The 15,771-nt window shown below is 45.3% G+C and overlaps 1 protein-coding gene across 1 annotated transcript in view; it reads right to left on the reverse strand.

The window, feature by feature from the left end:
- FAM174B (family with sequence similarity 174 member B) overlaps nt 1–13,856 on the reverse strand; it is a 60,485-nt gene extending 46,629 nt beyond the window's left edge. The window contains exon 1 of the mRNA XM_083184237.1: nt 13,381–13,856. Coding sequence (XP_083040363.1) covers nt 13,381–13,661 — 281 coding nt within the window. The 5' untranslated portion in view covers nt 13,662–13,856. The remainder of the gene's footprint in view (nt 1–13,380) is intronic.
- Nucleotides 13,857–15,771: the final 1,915 nt, after the last annotated feature.

Genomic DNA, 15,771 nt, shown 5'->3' on the forward strand with positions numbered 1-15,771 from the left:
CACATTGTGCCACACATCATGATGCCCATTTCATACTATATAACAAACCGTAATGCCCATTACATATTTTCCACATAAGTGCTGCTTACCTACGTGCTCATTGCTAGGGGGTTCTTGCTTGATGGCACCATAGTACCCATTACACATGATGCCGCACACCATAGTACCCATTACACATGATGCCGCACACCATAGTACCCATTACACATGATGCCGCGCACCATAGTACCCTTTACACTTGATGCTGCACACATAATGTCCCTTACACATGATGCTGCACACATAATGCCCCTTACACGTGATGCTGCACACATAATGCCCCTTACACATGATGCTACACACCGTAATGCCCCTTACACATTAAGCCACACATTATGCGTAATGCCCCCACATACCGCCACTTGTAGCGTCCCTTAAGCAATGCATCCAAAAGTGCCACTTACTGTAAATTTTTATATGAGCCTTCACTGCTGCTGCAGAGAGAGATGGAGAGCGGTGCAGCTGCTTCTATGGGGAGAGGAGCAGAGCGCAGCGCAGAGCACGCTCCCACTCCCCTCCTGGTGTCCCCTCTAGCCGAGTGGACATTTGAAATATTGTGTGCGCTGTTGTTGTGCGTGACGTCAGGGGAGCATGCCGGGCGCCGGCACCACATGATTAAAGGGGGAGGGGCGGGTTGAGGTGAAAGCGGGGAGAAGAATTGGAGCGGAAGCTGCAGGGTTAACAGTAATTGACAGCTGGGCAGAGAGCAGGGGGCTGCCCGGCTGTATTCAGAGCACTGCAGGTCACGGCTGTTTGAAATAATACCCCTTTCACAACAGAAAATGCAGGGATTTACCCGGGAATATGGTCCCAGGATCATGCAGGGACATTCCCAGGCTGACCCCTTATACACCAGCCTAGTCCCTGCATTTTCTGGTGTGAGGGGGAGAGACAACCGCTCCCCTCTCCCTACCCCCCTTTAACCAACCAGCTATATCATCGGAACCAACTGACCCATTTACATGAGACCAGTATCATATTGAAGAACTTTTGAGTTGGCTGCGAATGATTTTGGTCCCGTGAAACTGGGCTGTTTGGTTCCAGAGAAATCTGCCCTCAAAGAACATAAACAGTCATGAAGTTACATTTAAGCAATGAAAAAAACGGTTTACCCTCAATATCCCTGGAACCAATTAACCCAGCTTGGTATCAGATTGAAGGCCCAGCGATTTGGGTTCGACTGAGATCAACCTCGAGCTTCAGTGATGCCGAAGGGGGAACTGGCAGCCGTTGAACTGGGTGGGGGTCGGAATTAGCGGGTCCTATGTTATCCTATAGGGAAAACGTTCCAGCTTTGCCTGGCAGTATCTCCGGTTCCCAGGGGGCTAGAGACACGGGGCTGGGCTCGTTGGAAAGCCCCATTCCTCAGCTACAAAATTGGCTAATGGGTGGTCCTGTGCACCCCCGGACCACCCCCTAGATTCGCCTATGTCACCAAATACAAATAAAAGTGTTCCACCACCTACTGCATTAACTGGGGAGAGCTGAGTAATCCGGACAGAACCTAGTCAAGTGAAGAGACAAATTGGTTTGTGAGGGCTTAACATATTACACTATAGAAACATCAGTGAAGTAGACAATGCTGTTGCATGTGTGAAGGCTGTGTCTAAAGAGCAATTTCCTGCTTTGCTGTCCTAGAAGTGAGGTCTGCTCACATACAAAATAGTAAATCCTCTGAGATTATCAGCAAATAAGGGAATGTGAAAGACCCAGTTTAGATTAGAGCAACTGTGGTAACCTCAGAACAAATGCAATAGGAAGATTGTATATAACGCTTTGTGCTGGATATTTTATGCCTGGCAGGGAACATAGTAAGCTTCGGTTCATGTATTGACCACCATTGATGAATTTCAATGTAGGTATTTCTTAAAAGCATATGGCATTCATCCAAGGCTGGGTCTACCATTAGGTAGCTTCCTAAAGGCACCAGAATCTAGGGGACAAAATTAAGGAGAACTCAGCAGATGTTGAACTTTGAAGACACCGTCTCCACAATTTCACCTGAGGTTCTGGAAAGTCGGTATTGGTGTGTGGGTGTTGGTGGGAGCAGTCATCTGAGATTTTGCCTAGGTGCCAAAAAACCTTTTGCCAGCCCTGCAATCATCACACAATTCAATTAAAAAGAATTGCTATCGGCCGATCTGTTTGTATGTGACTTATTCAAGTCAAAATTTATAACATACCTGTAGGTAATGTCTAAGCTTATGACTCAGATAGACGCAGTTCATACAGTACATCTGATAAACTTAACCCCTTCCCGCCGCAGCCAGTTTTTGCCTTCCTGACAGAGCCCTTTTTTTCAAATCTGACAGGTATCACTTAAGTGGGGATAACTTTTTTTGCTTTTACTTATCCCAGCGATTTTGAGATTGTTTTCTCGTGACACATTGTACTTCAAGTTAGTGGTAAATTTTCGTCGATACAGTCTGTGTTTTTTTGTGAAAAATACCAAAATGTCGTAAAAAAAATGGAAAATTTTGCAATTTTCAAAATGTTAAATTTTCTGCTTGTGAGACAAATAATCATACCACTCAAAATAGTTAATAACTAACATAGACCATATGTCTACTTTATGTTGCCATCATTATTTCAACCTCCTTTTAATTTTTTTGGACACTAGGAGGCTTAAAATATGAATAGCAAATTTTCAAGAAAATTTCAAACACTGATTTTTTTAGGGACCAGTTCAGTTCTGATGTGACTTTGAGGGACTTGTATGTGAGACACCCCCATAAATGATGCCATTTCAAAAACTGCACCCCTCACAGTATTCAAAACAGCATTTTGGAAGTTTGTTAACCCTTTAGGTGTTTCACAGGAATTAAAACAAAGTGTAGGTGAAATTTCAAAATTTCATTTTTTTTGCAGATTTGCAATTTTAATACATTTTTCTAAGGAACACAGTAGATTTTACTAGAGAAATGTGACTAAAAATTGATTCCCCCAATTCTTTTGTTTTCATAAATATCCTATATGTGGCCCTAGTGTGCACGTTGACCAAACCACAGGCTTCATAATAGAAGGAGCACCTACTTGATTTTGAAGCCTCCTTTTTATGAGATTATTTTTTAGGCACCATGTAGGTTTCTAGGCACCATAAGATGCTAAAAGTTAGGAACCCCCCCACAAGTGACCCCATTTTGCAAACTACACCCCTCAGGGAATTCATCTAGGGGTATAATGTACATTTCAAACCCCCAGGGGTTTCACCAATTGTGGTACAACTGGGCAGTGAAAATGAAAAATTACATTTTTTACACAAAAATGCAGTTCTGGCTCAAAATTTTTCATTTTCACAAGGAATGAAGGAGACAAAGCACCCCAAAATCTGTGCCCCAATTTCTCCCGAGTACGGCAATGCCTCACATGTGACCAAAAAATACCATTTGGGTGCATGGCAGGACTCAGAAGGGAAGGAGTGATTTTTGTATTTTGCAGCTCAGATTCTGGTGGAATTTTGGTGGGTGCTATGTCGCATTAGCAAGACCCCCAAAGCACTAATACAGTGGAAGCCCCCCACAAGTGACCCCATTTTGCAAACTACACCCCTCAGGGAATTCATCTAGGGGTATAGTGTACATTTCAAACCCCCAGGGGTTTCACCAATTTTGATACAACTGGGCTGTGCAAATGAAAAATTACATTTTTTTACACAAAAATGCAGTTCTGGCTCAAAATTTTTCATTTTCACAAGGAATTAGGGTGGCCAATCCCGGGATCGGGATCGGCGGGATCCCGGGATTTGGCCCCAAAATGTCCGGGATTTCAATCCCGGGATTGGACTATCCAATCCCGGGATTTCGGGATTGTACAGTCTATTGCCGGGCAGCGTCTGAGCACACGCTCAGACGCTGCCCGGCTGTTACCGACGCGGGGTACGGCCGAGAGGGGTCAGACGGGGAGAGTGTCCGTGACACTGACTGGAGGGGAGGGGTGACGAGCGGGTTTCAGCGCCGGAGGTGCAGCGCTGTGGCCTGCGCAGCGTGACCGCATGACCTATGGGTCACGCTGCGCAGGCCGCAGTGCTGCACCTCCGGCGCCAGAACACACTCACGGGTCACGGCCGCACACAGCATTACTCTTTGTCAGCCACCACCTGCCCCGCTCACCACTCATGGGACGGACGCTGCAAGCCCCGCTCCACCACTCCTGGGGGACAGCCGCCGCCAGACAGACGCCGCCAGCCCCGCTCCACCACTCATGGGGGACAGCCGCTGCAAGCCCCGCTCCACCACTCCTGGGGGACAGCCGCCGCCAGCCCGCTCCACCGCACTAAAGTAAGGGGGACAGGGGCGGTTTTCTTTTAGGGATGCCAATCCCGGGATCCCGGGAATCCCGGGATTGAGCATTTTTCAATCCCGATTCCCGGGATTGAAAAAATGCCCCGGGATTGGCATCCCTACAAGGAATGAAGGAGACAAAGCACCCCAAAATCTGTGCCCCAATTTCTCCCGAGTACGGCAATGCCTCACATGTGACCAAAAAATACCATTTGGGTGCATGGCAGGACTCAGAAGGGAAGGAGTGATTTTTGTATTTTGCAGCTCAGATTCTGGTGGAATTTTGGTGGGTGCTATGTCGCATTAGCAAGACCCCCAAAGCACTAATACAGTGGAAGCCCCCCACAAGTGACCCCATTTTGCAAACTACACCCCTCAGGGAATTCATCTAGGGGTATAGTGTACATTTCAAACCCCCAGGGGTTTCACCAATTTTGATACAACTGGGCTGTGCAAATGAAAAATTACATTTTTTTACACAAAAATGCAGTTCTGGCTCAAAATTTTTCATTTTCACAAGGAATGAAGGAGACAAAGCACCCCAAAATCTGTGCCCCAATTTCTCCCGAGTACGGCAATGCCTTACATGTGACCAAAAAATACCATTTGGGTGCATGGCAGGACTCAGAAGGGAAGGAGTGATTTTTGTATTTTGCAGCTCAGATTCTGGTGGAATTTTGGTGGGTGCTATGTCGCATTAGCAAGACCCCCAAAGCACCAATACAGTGGAAGCCCCCCACAAGTGACCCCATTTTGCAAACTACACCCCTCAGGGAATTCATCTAGGGGTATAGTGTACATTTCAAACCCCCAGGGGTTTCACCAATTTTGATACAACTGGGCTGTGCAAATGAAAAATTACATTTTTTTACACAAAAATGCAGTTCTGGCTCAAAATTTTTCATTTTCACAAGGAATGAAGGAGACAAAGCACCCCAAAATCTGTGCCCCAATTTCTCCCGAGTACGGCAATGCCTCACATGTGACCAAAAAATACCATTTGGGTGCATGGCAGGACTCAGAAAGGAAGGAGTGATTTTTGTATTTTGCAGCTCAGATTCTGGTGGAATTTTGGTGGGTGCTATGTCGCATTAGCAAGACCCCCAAAGCACCAATACAGTGGAAGCCCCCCACAAGTGACCCTATTTTGCAAACTACACCCCTCAGGGAATTCATCTAGGGGTATAGTGTACATTTCAAACCCCCAGGGGTTTCACCAATTTTGATACAACTGGGCTGTGCAAATGAAAAATTACATTTTTTTACACAAAAATGCAGTTCTGGCTCAAAATTTTTCATTTTCACAAGGAATGAAGGAGACAAAGCACCCCAAAATCTGTGCCCAAATTTCTCCCGAGTACGGCAATGCCTCACATGTGACCAAAAAATACCAGTTGGGTGCATGGCAGGACTCAGAAGGGAAGGAGTGATTTTTGGATTTTGCGGCTCAGATTCTGGTGGAATGAATGGTGGGTGCTATGTGGCATTAGCAAGACCCCCGAAGCACGGTGAAATTATGAACCTAATAATCCATAGATGTGTGGTATATTTTAAAACACTCCTTTATACATAGGCCGGGTTTGTCGGGGCAAGTGTCACACTGGAAAATAGTTTGCTTTCTTATTCCCTTTTTATAGCAAACTTTGCACTTTTTTTGTGTCCTGCCCTTTTTTCCAGTGGAGGGGATTTCATCAGGAAAATGCTGCCCTGGTACAATACGGGGGCCAGTACTAGAAGTACTGGGGCCCTCTGCCTGCTGGTTCCCAAATATTAAGCCCTTTATGACTTCCTCTTGAAAGTGCATAAATGTCCCCCTCTGGCTGGTAGAACGGAATAGCACGTAAGCGTTATACAGTGCCATCTGGATGATATACACGGCCAGCTTCTTGTACCAGATGTTTGTTTTCCGCAGGGCACTGTACGGCTTCAGTACCTGATCTGAAAGATCCACTCCGCCCATGTACCTATTGTAATCCAGGATACAATTAGGTTTTGAGGTGTGTGTACTGGTACCTCGTACAGGGACGGAGGTGGTACTGTCTCCGTGAATTGTTGTCAGTATAAGGACATCCCTCTTGTCCTTATATTTGACCAACAACATATTTTCGGTGCATATTCCCCTGCTTTCACCCCTTCTCATTACTTGGGCAATGTGCGTTTTTGGGAGGCCTCTTTGGTTCTTGCGCACAGTACCGCAAGCTGCTGTACCTCTTGAACCAAGGGCCTTAAACAGGGGGATGCTGGTGTAAAAGTTATCCACATAGAGGTGATAACCTTTATCCAGGAAGGGGTGTACTAAATCCCAGACAATTTTTCCACTAACACCTACGAGGGAGGGGGGGCATTCTGGCGGTTCAATTCTTGAATCCTTCCCTTCATATACCCTAAACCTGTGAGTGTACCCTGAGGTGCTTTCACACAGCTTATACATTTTTATGCCATACCTTGCCCTCTTACTGGGAAGGTACTGGCGGTATTTAACCCTTCCTTTAAAATGTATAAGGGACTCGTCTATGCAAATGAATTTATCTGGGATGTACATCTCTTCAAATTTGGCACTGAAGTGATCAATGACCGGCCTGACTTTGAATAGCCGGTCAAAGGTGGGATCATCTCTGGGTGGGCACTGTGCATTATCGTTGTAATGCAAAAATTTAAGGATTAACTCTAAACGAGTCCGGGTCATGGCCATACGGTAAAGTGGGGTGCTGTACAGAACATCTGTACTCCAATATTGCCAAATTTCTGGCTTTTTTACTATGCCCATATGAAACACCAGACCCCAAAACGTCATCATCTCTACTGCATCTACAGGGGTCCACCTAGCAAATGATGACGTGGGGTTTTGAGCAATAAACTGCTGGGCATATAAATTAGTTTGGTCCACCATTAAATTTATAAAATCATCAGAGAAAAATAATTTGAAAAAGTCAATTTCTCTGAGACCTGTGGAATCAAATTGGATTCCTGGGATGGCCAAAAACTCAGGAACCTGGGGCTCAAAATTGTCTGGTGGTGGGGTCCATACGAGATCAATTATTGGGGGGGGGTCTCAGCTGCTCTACGGGGGCGTCTTTGAGGGGGTCCCTCATCACTAGAGGAGGAAGAGGAGCTTAAGATGAATCCTTCAAATTCCCCGCTTGCCTCACTGGCTGTGTCAGAGTCAGAGGCAAGCATGGCATATGCCTCCTCCGCTGAATACATTCTTCTGGATGACATTTGGGATGCCATTTTTATTTTTGTGTTTCTGGTAGTGAAATGTTTCAACACGTGTATAGTGTAGGGGGGGTACAAACTTTATTTCAATGTAGTATGTAGTGTGTAGTGTGTATGTAGTGCAAAAAAAAAAAAAAAAAGGTCCTGCGCCAAAAATTGAGCACAGATGTTGGTCAGTAACGTCCGTCACTGAACAGCGCTCAAAGGCAACAGGAATTTGATCAAAAAAAAAAAAAAATTAAAAAAGACCCCACAGCACCCTCAAAAAAAAAAAAAAAGGTGATCAGTGATGCGACACTGATTACCAGTGAGGGGCAGCAGGTGCACAACCTTTGGTGCAACTGACAGTGCAACTGGCAGGTATATATAAAAAAAAAACCTCTGCACCCCCAAAAAGTTGCTGATCACCTCAGATATAGTGATCAGCACAAAAGGGGGGGGGCAGCAGACACAAAATATAGCACTCTCTGTCACTATCTCTCTCTATCTCTCTCTATCTATCACTCTATGACACTGCAGCAGCAGCACTGACAGTTATATATATAAAAAATAACCCCTGCACCCCCAAAAAGTTGCTGGGGGTGCACAAAAGGGGGGCAGCAGACACAAAATATAGCACTTTCTATCACTATCTCTCTCTATCTCTCTATCTCTCACTATCTATCACTCTATGACACTGCAGCAGCAGCACTGACAGGTATATATATAAAAAAAAAACCCTGCGCCCCCAAAAAGTTGCTGATCAGTTAATTTATACTGATCAGCACAAAAGGGGGGGCAGCAGTCAGTTGCACACGCAGTACAGCTGTATATATATATAAAAAATATATAGCACAATCTGTCACTATCTCTCTATCTCTCTCTATCTCTCTATCTATAACTCTATCACACTGCAGCAGCACAAAATATAGCACTCTCTGTCACTAGCCCTCTCTATCTCTCTCTATCTCTCTCTCTCTATCTATAATTTGAACACACTGCAGCAGCACAACACAGCACAGCACAACACAGGAAGTCACAAGAAGTAACAAGATCCAGGAACGCTACAAGCAGTGATCAGGTAAGTTTTTGCAAGGATCAGGTCAGTATATCGCGGCAGATAGGCACGGTGACCGCACTGCACGCAATTCCAGACCGGAATGGCGTCTGCAGTGCAGTCACCGTTAGTTTAAATCACCCTCCATGGCTGTGATTGGTTCGTCGGTCCGACGAACCAATCACGGCCTTTGGGGGCGGGTGAAGTGAGGTGGGGTGACACCAGTGTCACCCTTACACCCCGTGGTGATTGGTGCTGTACTTTACAGCACCAATCACCACCGATCCCTGTGTCACCGGCGAACGTTATTCGCCGGTGACACAGAAAACGCTGTAATTGGCTGTTCACACTGAACAGCCAATCACAGCGATCGCCGACGGGGGGGCGGCATCGCAGCCCCCCCTGGGCATGCAGGGACATGTCTGCTGTCAGGGACAGCAGACATGTTTAAACTGTCACCGCGTCTATAGACGCGGTGACAGTTAAATGGCATGACGTACATTTATGCCATGTGTCGGGAAGTACATCCCGGCCATGACGTAAATGTACGTCAAATGTCGGGAAGGGGTTAAATGAGGCTTGCAACTGAACATTGCAAAGACACTGGTATTTAGTACTTACACTGTGTACTATCTGAATAAAAAAATTATTTACATACTTAGCTTGCAAACTGCGTACTGTTTGGTCTCCTATTTCAATAGGAAGCTTCCAGTGACCCAGAGGAAAAGATTGCATCACGCTGCTATTAAATTAATTTAGACTGTAAATACATTAAAACTGTAGTTGAAGTAAGCACTACCTAACCAGATCTTGGGGGCCTACAAATGGGACCTTAAAGCCATGCATGGGGAAGGACAAATACCCACTGGAGAAGACAAAGACCAGAGGGTGCAACCAATGGGATGAAGAGTTCTTGTGATGTCCTGACCCTTCACCCTATGATTGTTGACCTTTAATGTGTACTACAGTATGTTTACAGTTGTGACGTCAAGCCTTTTACATTGAGAAATGTATAAAACTGGACACCTTGGACTCTGAAGGTCAGAGAGTTCAGTTTTGAAGCTTGGCTGCCTGTACACATGTAAAGATTAGTCGAATAGGACTTCATGGCAAAATAATAAAATTTTTACACCACCTATCAACAGCATTATTATAAAGGTACATCAAAATCTATATTTTCATTGTCACCTCCTCTACTGCTATCTAAGGGCCTTATTCTGGTCGATGCGTAATTTTCCAAATTCTTTCGGATGGCGTTTTTTAGCCGTCTGCGCATGCGTGGGCAACGCTATGCGCATGTGCCACGCAAGGTCTCCGTACTCGTTCTCACTAATACCGTACAGAAATGTGCACCGCATTCACTCGGGAAATATGGGCGTAATATGGGCGTCATTCGGAAGTACACAGGGGCGTAGTTTCAAAGTGGGCTAAACTGGGCGTAAACATGGGCATACATGAGGGAGTGCACTAATTCTGGTAGGCGTGCATTCGGACAGCACACGAACAAAAAGGCAGGAAATATGCGCTAGGCATTCGGAACGCCCAATCAGTACGGGCGCACCTGAACCAATGTCAGCTGAACACAATACAATCCACTCCTTTACTCATTACTTACACTCTTGTCATAAAGGGGTGACAATGAATATATAGCACTTCACATGATGTAAGGGTTAATGTCTGTAAAGAATGTGGTAGTAATGTGTTTAAGTATGTACTAGGATTTAATTGATTCCAATTCCAAACAAACACTTTTTAATGAGGTTGCCTAATTGCATAAGTGGGTCATGTGACCGATTTCGGAGTTCAGATAATAGTGGTGAGTTTTGCGAAAATACACCGCATCGGTGCGTACGGGCAGGTTCCCGTCCGTTCTGACGCGGTAAGACCGTGCAAACGCTGTAAGACCGTGCAGAATGTGTGTGTGTCCACCGCACACGCAAGGTTTGGATGTCGTCCGTAAACACGCCCTGTTCTTCTAGTGTGAGTCCGTCCGTATGCGGAGGTCCGGTGGGCGTTTCTTCAGACGATGTCCGCACATCGTGGCGTGCGGACCTCTCCGAAAGAATTCGGAAATTTACGCACCAACCAGAATAACCTCCTAAGTCTGTAAGATTTTCTAAGCCTAGAACTTAGAAACGTAAATACAGTTGATTAAGAGTATCATTGCTACTGATTGGACAAGTCTTCATAGCCATCCAATGCCAGTACTGTACTCCAATGCTTGATTTCCAGCAATCAGCATCCGATCGGTGGGCAAGACTAAGATGTAGATGAAGGATGAATCGCTCATTAGTATGGTAATGCAGCAGCCGGCATCTGATACAAGAACGTACCTCCTGCTTGCATTAGTGATCTGTGCTAGGATGTAACATCAGATCATACGTGACACCACTGGCCGGCTGTGTGAACCCCCATAGTGTATCCAACAACACAGCATGCATACGGAATAATCACAGTATAGGTTGGGCGCTATATGCTGCTCCTCCAACCACATCTGAATCAGGACCAGTTATTGTTAGGGGACAGATGTTATCTACTGATCCACACAGCCATCCAAATCCATGAAAAAAAACATGGGATTTGTTAGCTGGTTGTTAATGGAAATTAGCATATTAACTTTAGCAAGTAGGAACCACGGAAGAGAGTATCATCAGATATAAAAGCCTTGAGGGTGTATTTGCTCAGTTACTCAGTTGTGTGCTGTTTACACAAGGTACATATTCATAATAAAATGTATGAGTTTGCAAACATTACCAAAAAAAAGTAATAGAAGTTAGGAGTATAGTCCTTGTGGCATGTTAATGGTATAGTGGCCGTTTTAATTATTTTTGCATTTGACTGAACACTATACTTTCTTATAGTATCCCACCTAGTATGCTTGGCATAAAGGACAATTAACACCAACTAAAATGTATGTTTGTTGTTCAAGCTTGGCAAGTATTTCAACTTTGTTAGAAAGCAAACTGAACTAGTGCATCCAGCTCCTCTAACCGACTTCCAGCAGCCCACATAAGATACAACCTTATCTTTTAACTTCATGGAAGATTGTGCACAATGCACCTCTAGAACAGCAGGGCCCTCTGTACCTTTTTTAATAAGGGGTTTGTGGTACAATAGGTTTCTCAATTAAGAATTTTCACTGACAATGTTGATTGGAAAAAAAAAAAAAAAAGCTGTGTCCTATTTATATAGTAACAGCACATTGATAGCATTGACTGTGCATATATGCAATGACCCATCAACTATGTGGTGTTAAATATGGGAAGTACACCATAGTTAATGCACATACTGTATATACGAAAACAATCATCACGTTATAAACGACTCGATACTGCACAGCAAGCAGCACAGACAAAGCACATCAAATGGACTAATAGCACCATGAACTTAACAAAAGGTATGCTCCACAGTGACTTTTGGCAGCTTCTATTAAAGATAAAAATACAAAAAGCATGAACAAATGCATACATTGGTCAACTAAATCACTGACTGTGACAACTGAAGCGGTGCATTAAGATGTATGTTAAAGTGTTTGTAGCCTACTTACTGATATATTTTGTGGATAAAAGTGCTATGTCCCAATTATAATAGATATATTTTTGTTTAGTGAACACACTGGGAGATTAAGGGTTGGCTATATGCATGATGCTATTAATGTTATCCCATGCATATCAACTAGTGTGTCAATGTCATAATATATATACCCGTTATCTGTACATGCAGCTCGATTATGACTATATCATCTCTATATATGTCTAGTGTCTGTGTGTCTGTTGGCAGCAAGTGAAACTACATCTCTTTCTCACAGAGGCAATCATGTACAAAGAGCTGCCTTACTAGCTTTCAAAGCATTTGCTTCCAGCGGACTTACTAATAGTCAACGATAACTATGGAACGGGGCTCACGGTGACATCATTGACTGATATCAATGATATCAGGTCAGTGTGAATGCGTTGTATCGTTAGCCTGTGGCACCACCGATATAGTTAATATTGGCAGTGCCTCCAATCGCCCATTACGTACCCAGCATACAGTAACTCAGTTTCTTCTAAAGGCAATGTAACGCCTTCAATGATCACATTTCTTTTCACTTACACACTGTAAATCAATAGCAAAATCATAAAACATGTAAAATGAGATACAATGTACATTTTTCAACACTCGCAAGTGTTTGTCTTCGGTCAACAGACATAAGGATCAGTCACACAAAGCACACAATATCGATCAGCGACTGCTATGAAACAGATGTTTCATACACAGGAGATTCGCCATGCAATACAATGTGCAATTTGAGAGGTGGGTGGAGGAATATCTAACTTCCTATCCCAACTTAATAGTTTTTAGGTATTTCTGAGGCTAGAAGAAAATAAAAAGAGATACAGGTAACAACATTTACCAGTTTAGCTACAAAAGTCAGTGAACAAGAGTTACAGGGTTTGACAACTAGAAGCAAACTGCCACAGTATTTCAGAGAGCTGGATGACAGCCTGGGAGAGAGTATGTGAAAGGCTTGCAATATACACAGCATCATTGTACTCTCTGCATTGGCTCTACGAATATGAATCAAGACCAGCAAAAACTAAATGTAAGATTTCTCATCACAATGTACTATATATTATATAGGATACCAGCCCTGAGTGCAACACAGACGCACATGCTTTGCTTGAGCAGAGGTGAATGACACTACATTTGTGTGAGCGCAGATGTACATGCCCTGCTTGAACACAGGTAAATTAAAGCCCCCCTAGACTCTTATTAAAGCTCAAGCACTCTCCCAGCAGCACCCACACAGCCAACAGGAGGGGGTACCTGAAGATCTTGACGATGAGACAGGCGATGAGGAAAGTGCTGAAACCGCACACGAAGATGAACACGCTTTTGATCGTAGGCATGTACTGCTCGATGCTGTGGAAGCGCGTCACCTTGGCAGTGTCATTGCCCTGGGCAGAGGGCACCAGGGTGGTGCTGTTGCTGACATTGCTTGCTGCAGTAGAGGGTACTCTTCCCTGCTCCCGTTTGTACATGGAGCTGTCCAGGGCATTGCACGCCAGTAGCAGGCAGCCCAGCAGGATCAGCAGGAGAGCTCTCATGTTCTGCGGTAGCTGGTGCTTCCTGGTGGGTGATTGTGCCCTGTGCGCCCCCGGATACCACTCTGCGCTTCCCGGTTACAGGAGCCTGTCCGCGGCTGGCTGCAGCTGCTCAGCCCGCACCGTGCAGGAAATAGGATGGGGAACCCGGAAGGGCTCTTGCACCACGTTGCAGTGAATCATTTGATGAAGGACACACATGGGAGGGCTGGAAGTTTGGGAACTGACAGATTTTCCCCCTCTCAGGCTGTCACACCTCCCCTGCCTAATGCACTGACTGACTTTTTGCAGTGTTACAGCTAATCAGCACTACTGTCACATAAGCTGGGTCTCATACAGTGCTGGAGGTTCTTACAGACAGCACATTTGCTGACAGTCAATAAAATGCACATTTTCATCTTTAAGAGAAAAATAAAATACAAATCAGTAAATAACAGCACAATGCTAGACAACATTCTCAACCTATGCATTGTATTTGTTAATAGAGACTCTATATTATAGGGCAGGTTGTATTAAACAACATTACCACACCACCATAGCGATGCTAGTGCATATGTACTAACATGCGCCTAGCATCACAAAGCGGTGACGGACTCAAACCCCCCCCTGCGATACCTGTGATGTGGTGTGCTGGGGTTCTCCATCACATCCATAGGCACCGATTCTGTGGGTGCTCAAGGGCTTGAGCACCCTCGGAAATTGATGAGCACCCACGGGCCCTCCACTGGGCTGCCATATTAACGTGCTAATTTGCGGCTGTAGCACCCACATCGCTGGAGCTGCCGCCTAGGAAAAAGTATGGCGGGAAGAGTGTATTCCGTCCGTGGAGTAATACGCGGATGTGGGGCGGGCCAGCCTGTGTGTGCTGTGCGGCGCCGGCGTCTGATGTCAGACTCCAGTGCTGCATACCGTGCACTGACTGAGTAGCTCAGCATCGGCCCATCTGCCCGTGTCCCACCACACTACCCCTCCCTCCTAGCCAGCACAGGTACTGTGGGGGCATTTATGTACCTGCACTGTGGGGGGCATTTATGTATATGGCACTGCTGCCGTAATTTGAATATTGGAGACAACTGTGCTGTATAATATAAATTGGTATTATTTTGTGGTGACGCCCCTTCTCCATGAAGCCACTCCCCTATATTTTTGGCTTGAGCACCCACCAGCAAAAACATAAATCGGCACCTATGATCACATCCCTGGCTTCAGCGGCTGTCCCAAGCGCCTCCTCCTCCCCCTGCTGCCCGAAGGACCTCCGTCTGTGATATGCTGCTAGGGGGAGGAGGAGTTTGACGGAGGACAGGATGGGACTCCATCAAGCTAGTGGGGTCTGCGGCAGGCAGCGTTAGAAGCCCATAGGCTTCTATAGGGTAAACGGCGGGTTTACCGCATTTTTCCCTTAGTACATCCCGCCCATATGGCCAGATGTATCAGGATGCAAAAAGTGTTAGAGTGGAGAGTGATAAACAACGAGCCAATAAGCTCCTACCTGTCATATTTCAAACCCAGCCTGTAACATAGCAGATAGGAGTTGATTGGTTGGTTGTTTATAACTCTCCATTTTATCACTTTTTGAAGCTTGATACATCTGGCCCATAGAGAGAGAGAGAGGTGGTGGGCATGGGGCATATACAGGGCGGCTATAGCAGGGTAACACCCAGCATAAAAGCTGGGCGTTTCCCTGGGAACACATTCAGCCATCTGGGAGGAAAAATTTCCGATGGGAAGAGAAATCAATCGATGGCCTGGGACTATCGAATGATTTCTCTCCCCTTCTTTGGCATGTGTGTGGATGTGTTCTCGGACATATCCCCTCTCATGCTAGCTAGGGGGCGGTTGGCGCTAACCTGTTCGTTAGGCTGCGAGCATACGCAGCCTAGCAAACTGGTCTGAATCAGGCCCATAGTGTGTAATGCTGGGTATACACCTAAAGATATGTCTGCACAATTTGGTTGGTTGGAACATCAATCTGGTAATGTATGGGAGCATATGGCAATCACCTTTTTGAATCCGTTTTATTAAACCAATCTATCTGAATGACCGTTTCCTTGTAAGGATCCAGATGCTTAGGTAAAGCTTTGAATGTCAGGCGCTTACCCAGTTTGGTCACACA

Source organism: Crinia signifera, chromosome 4, assembly GCF_055691185.1.
Source record: "Crinia signifera chromosome 4, ASM5569118v1, whole genome shotgun sequence".
Lineage (NCBI taxonomy): Eukaryota > Metazoa > Chordata > Amphibia > Anura > Myobatrachidae > Crinia > Crinia signifera.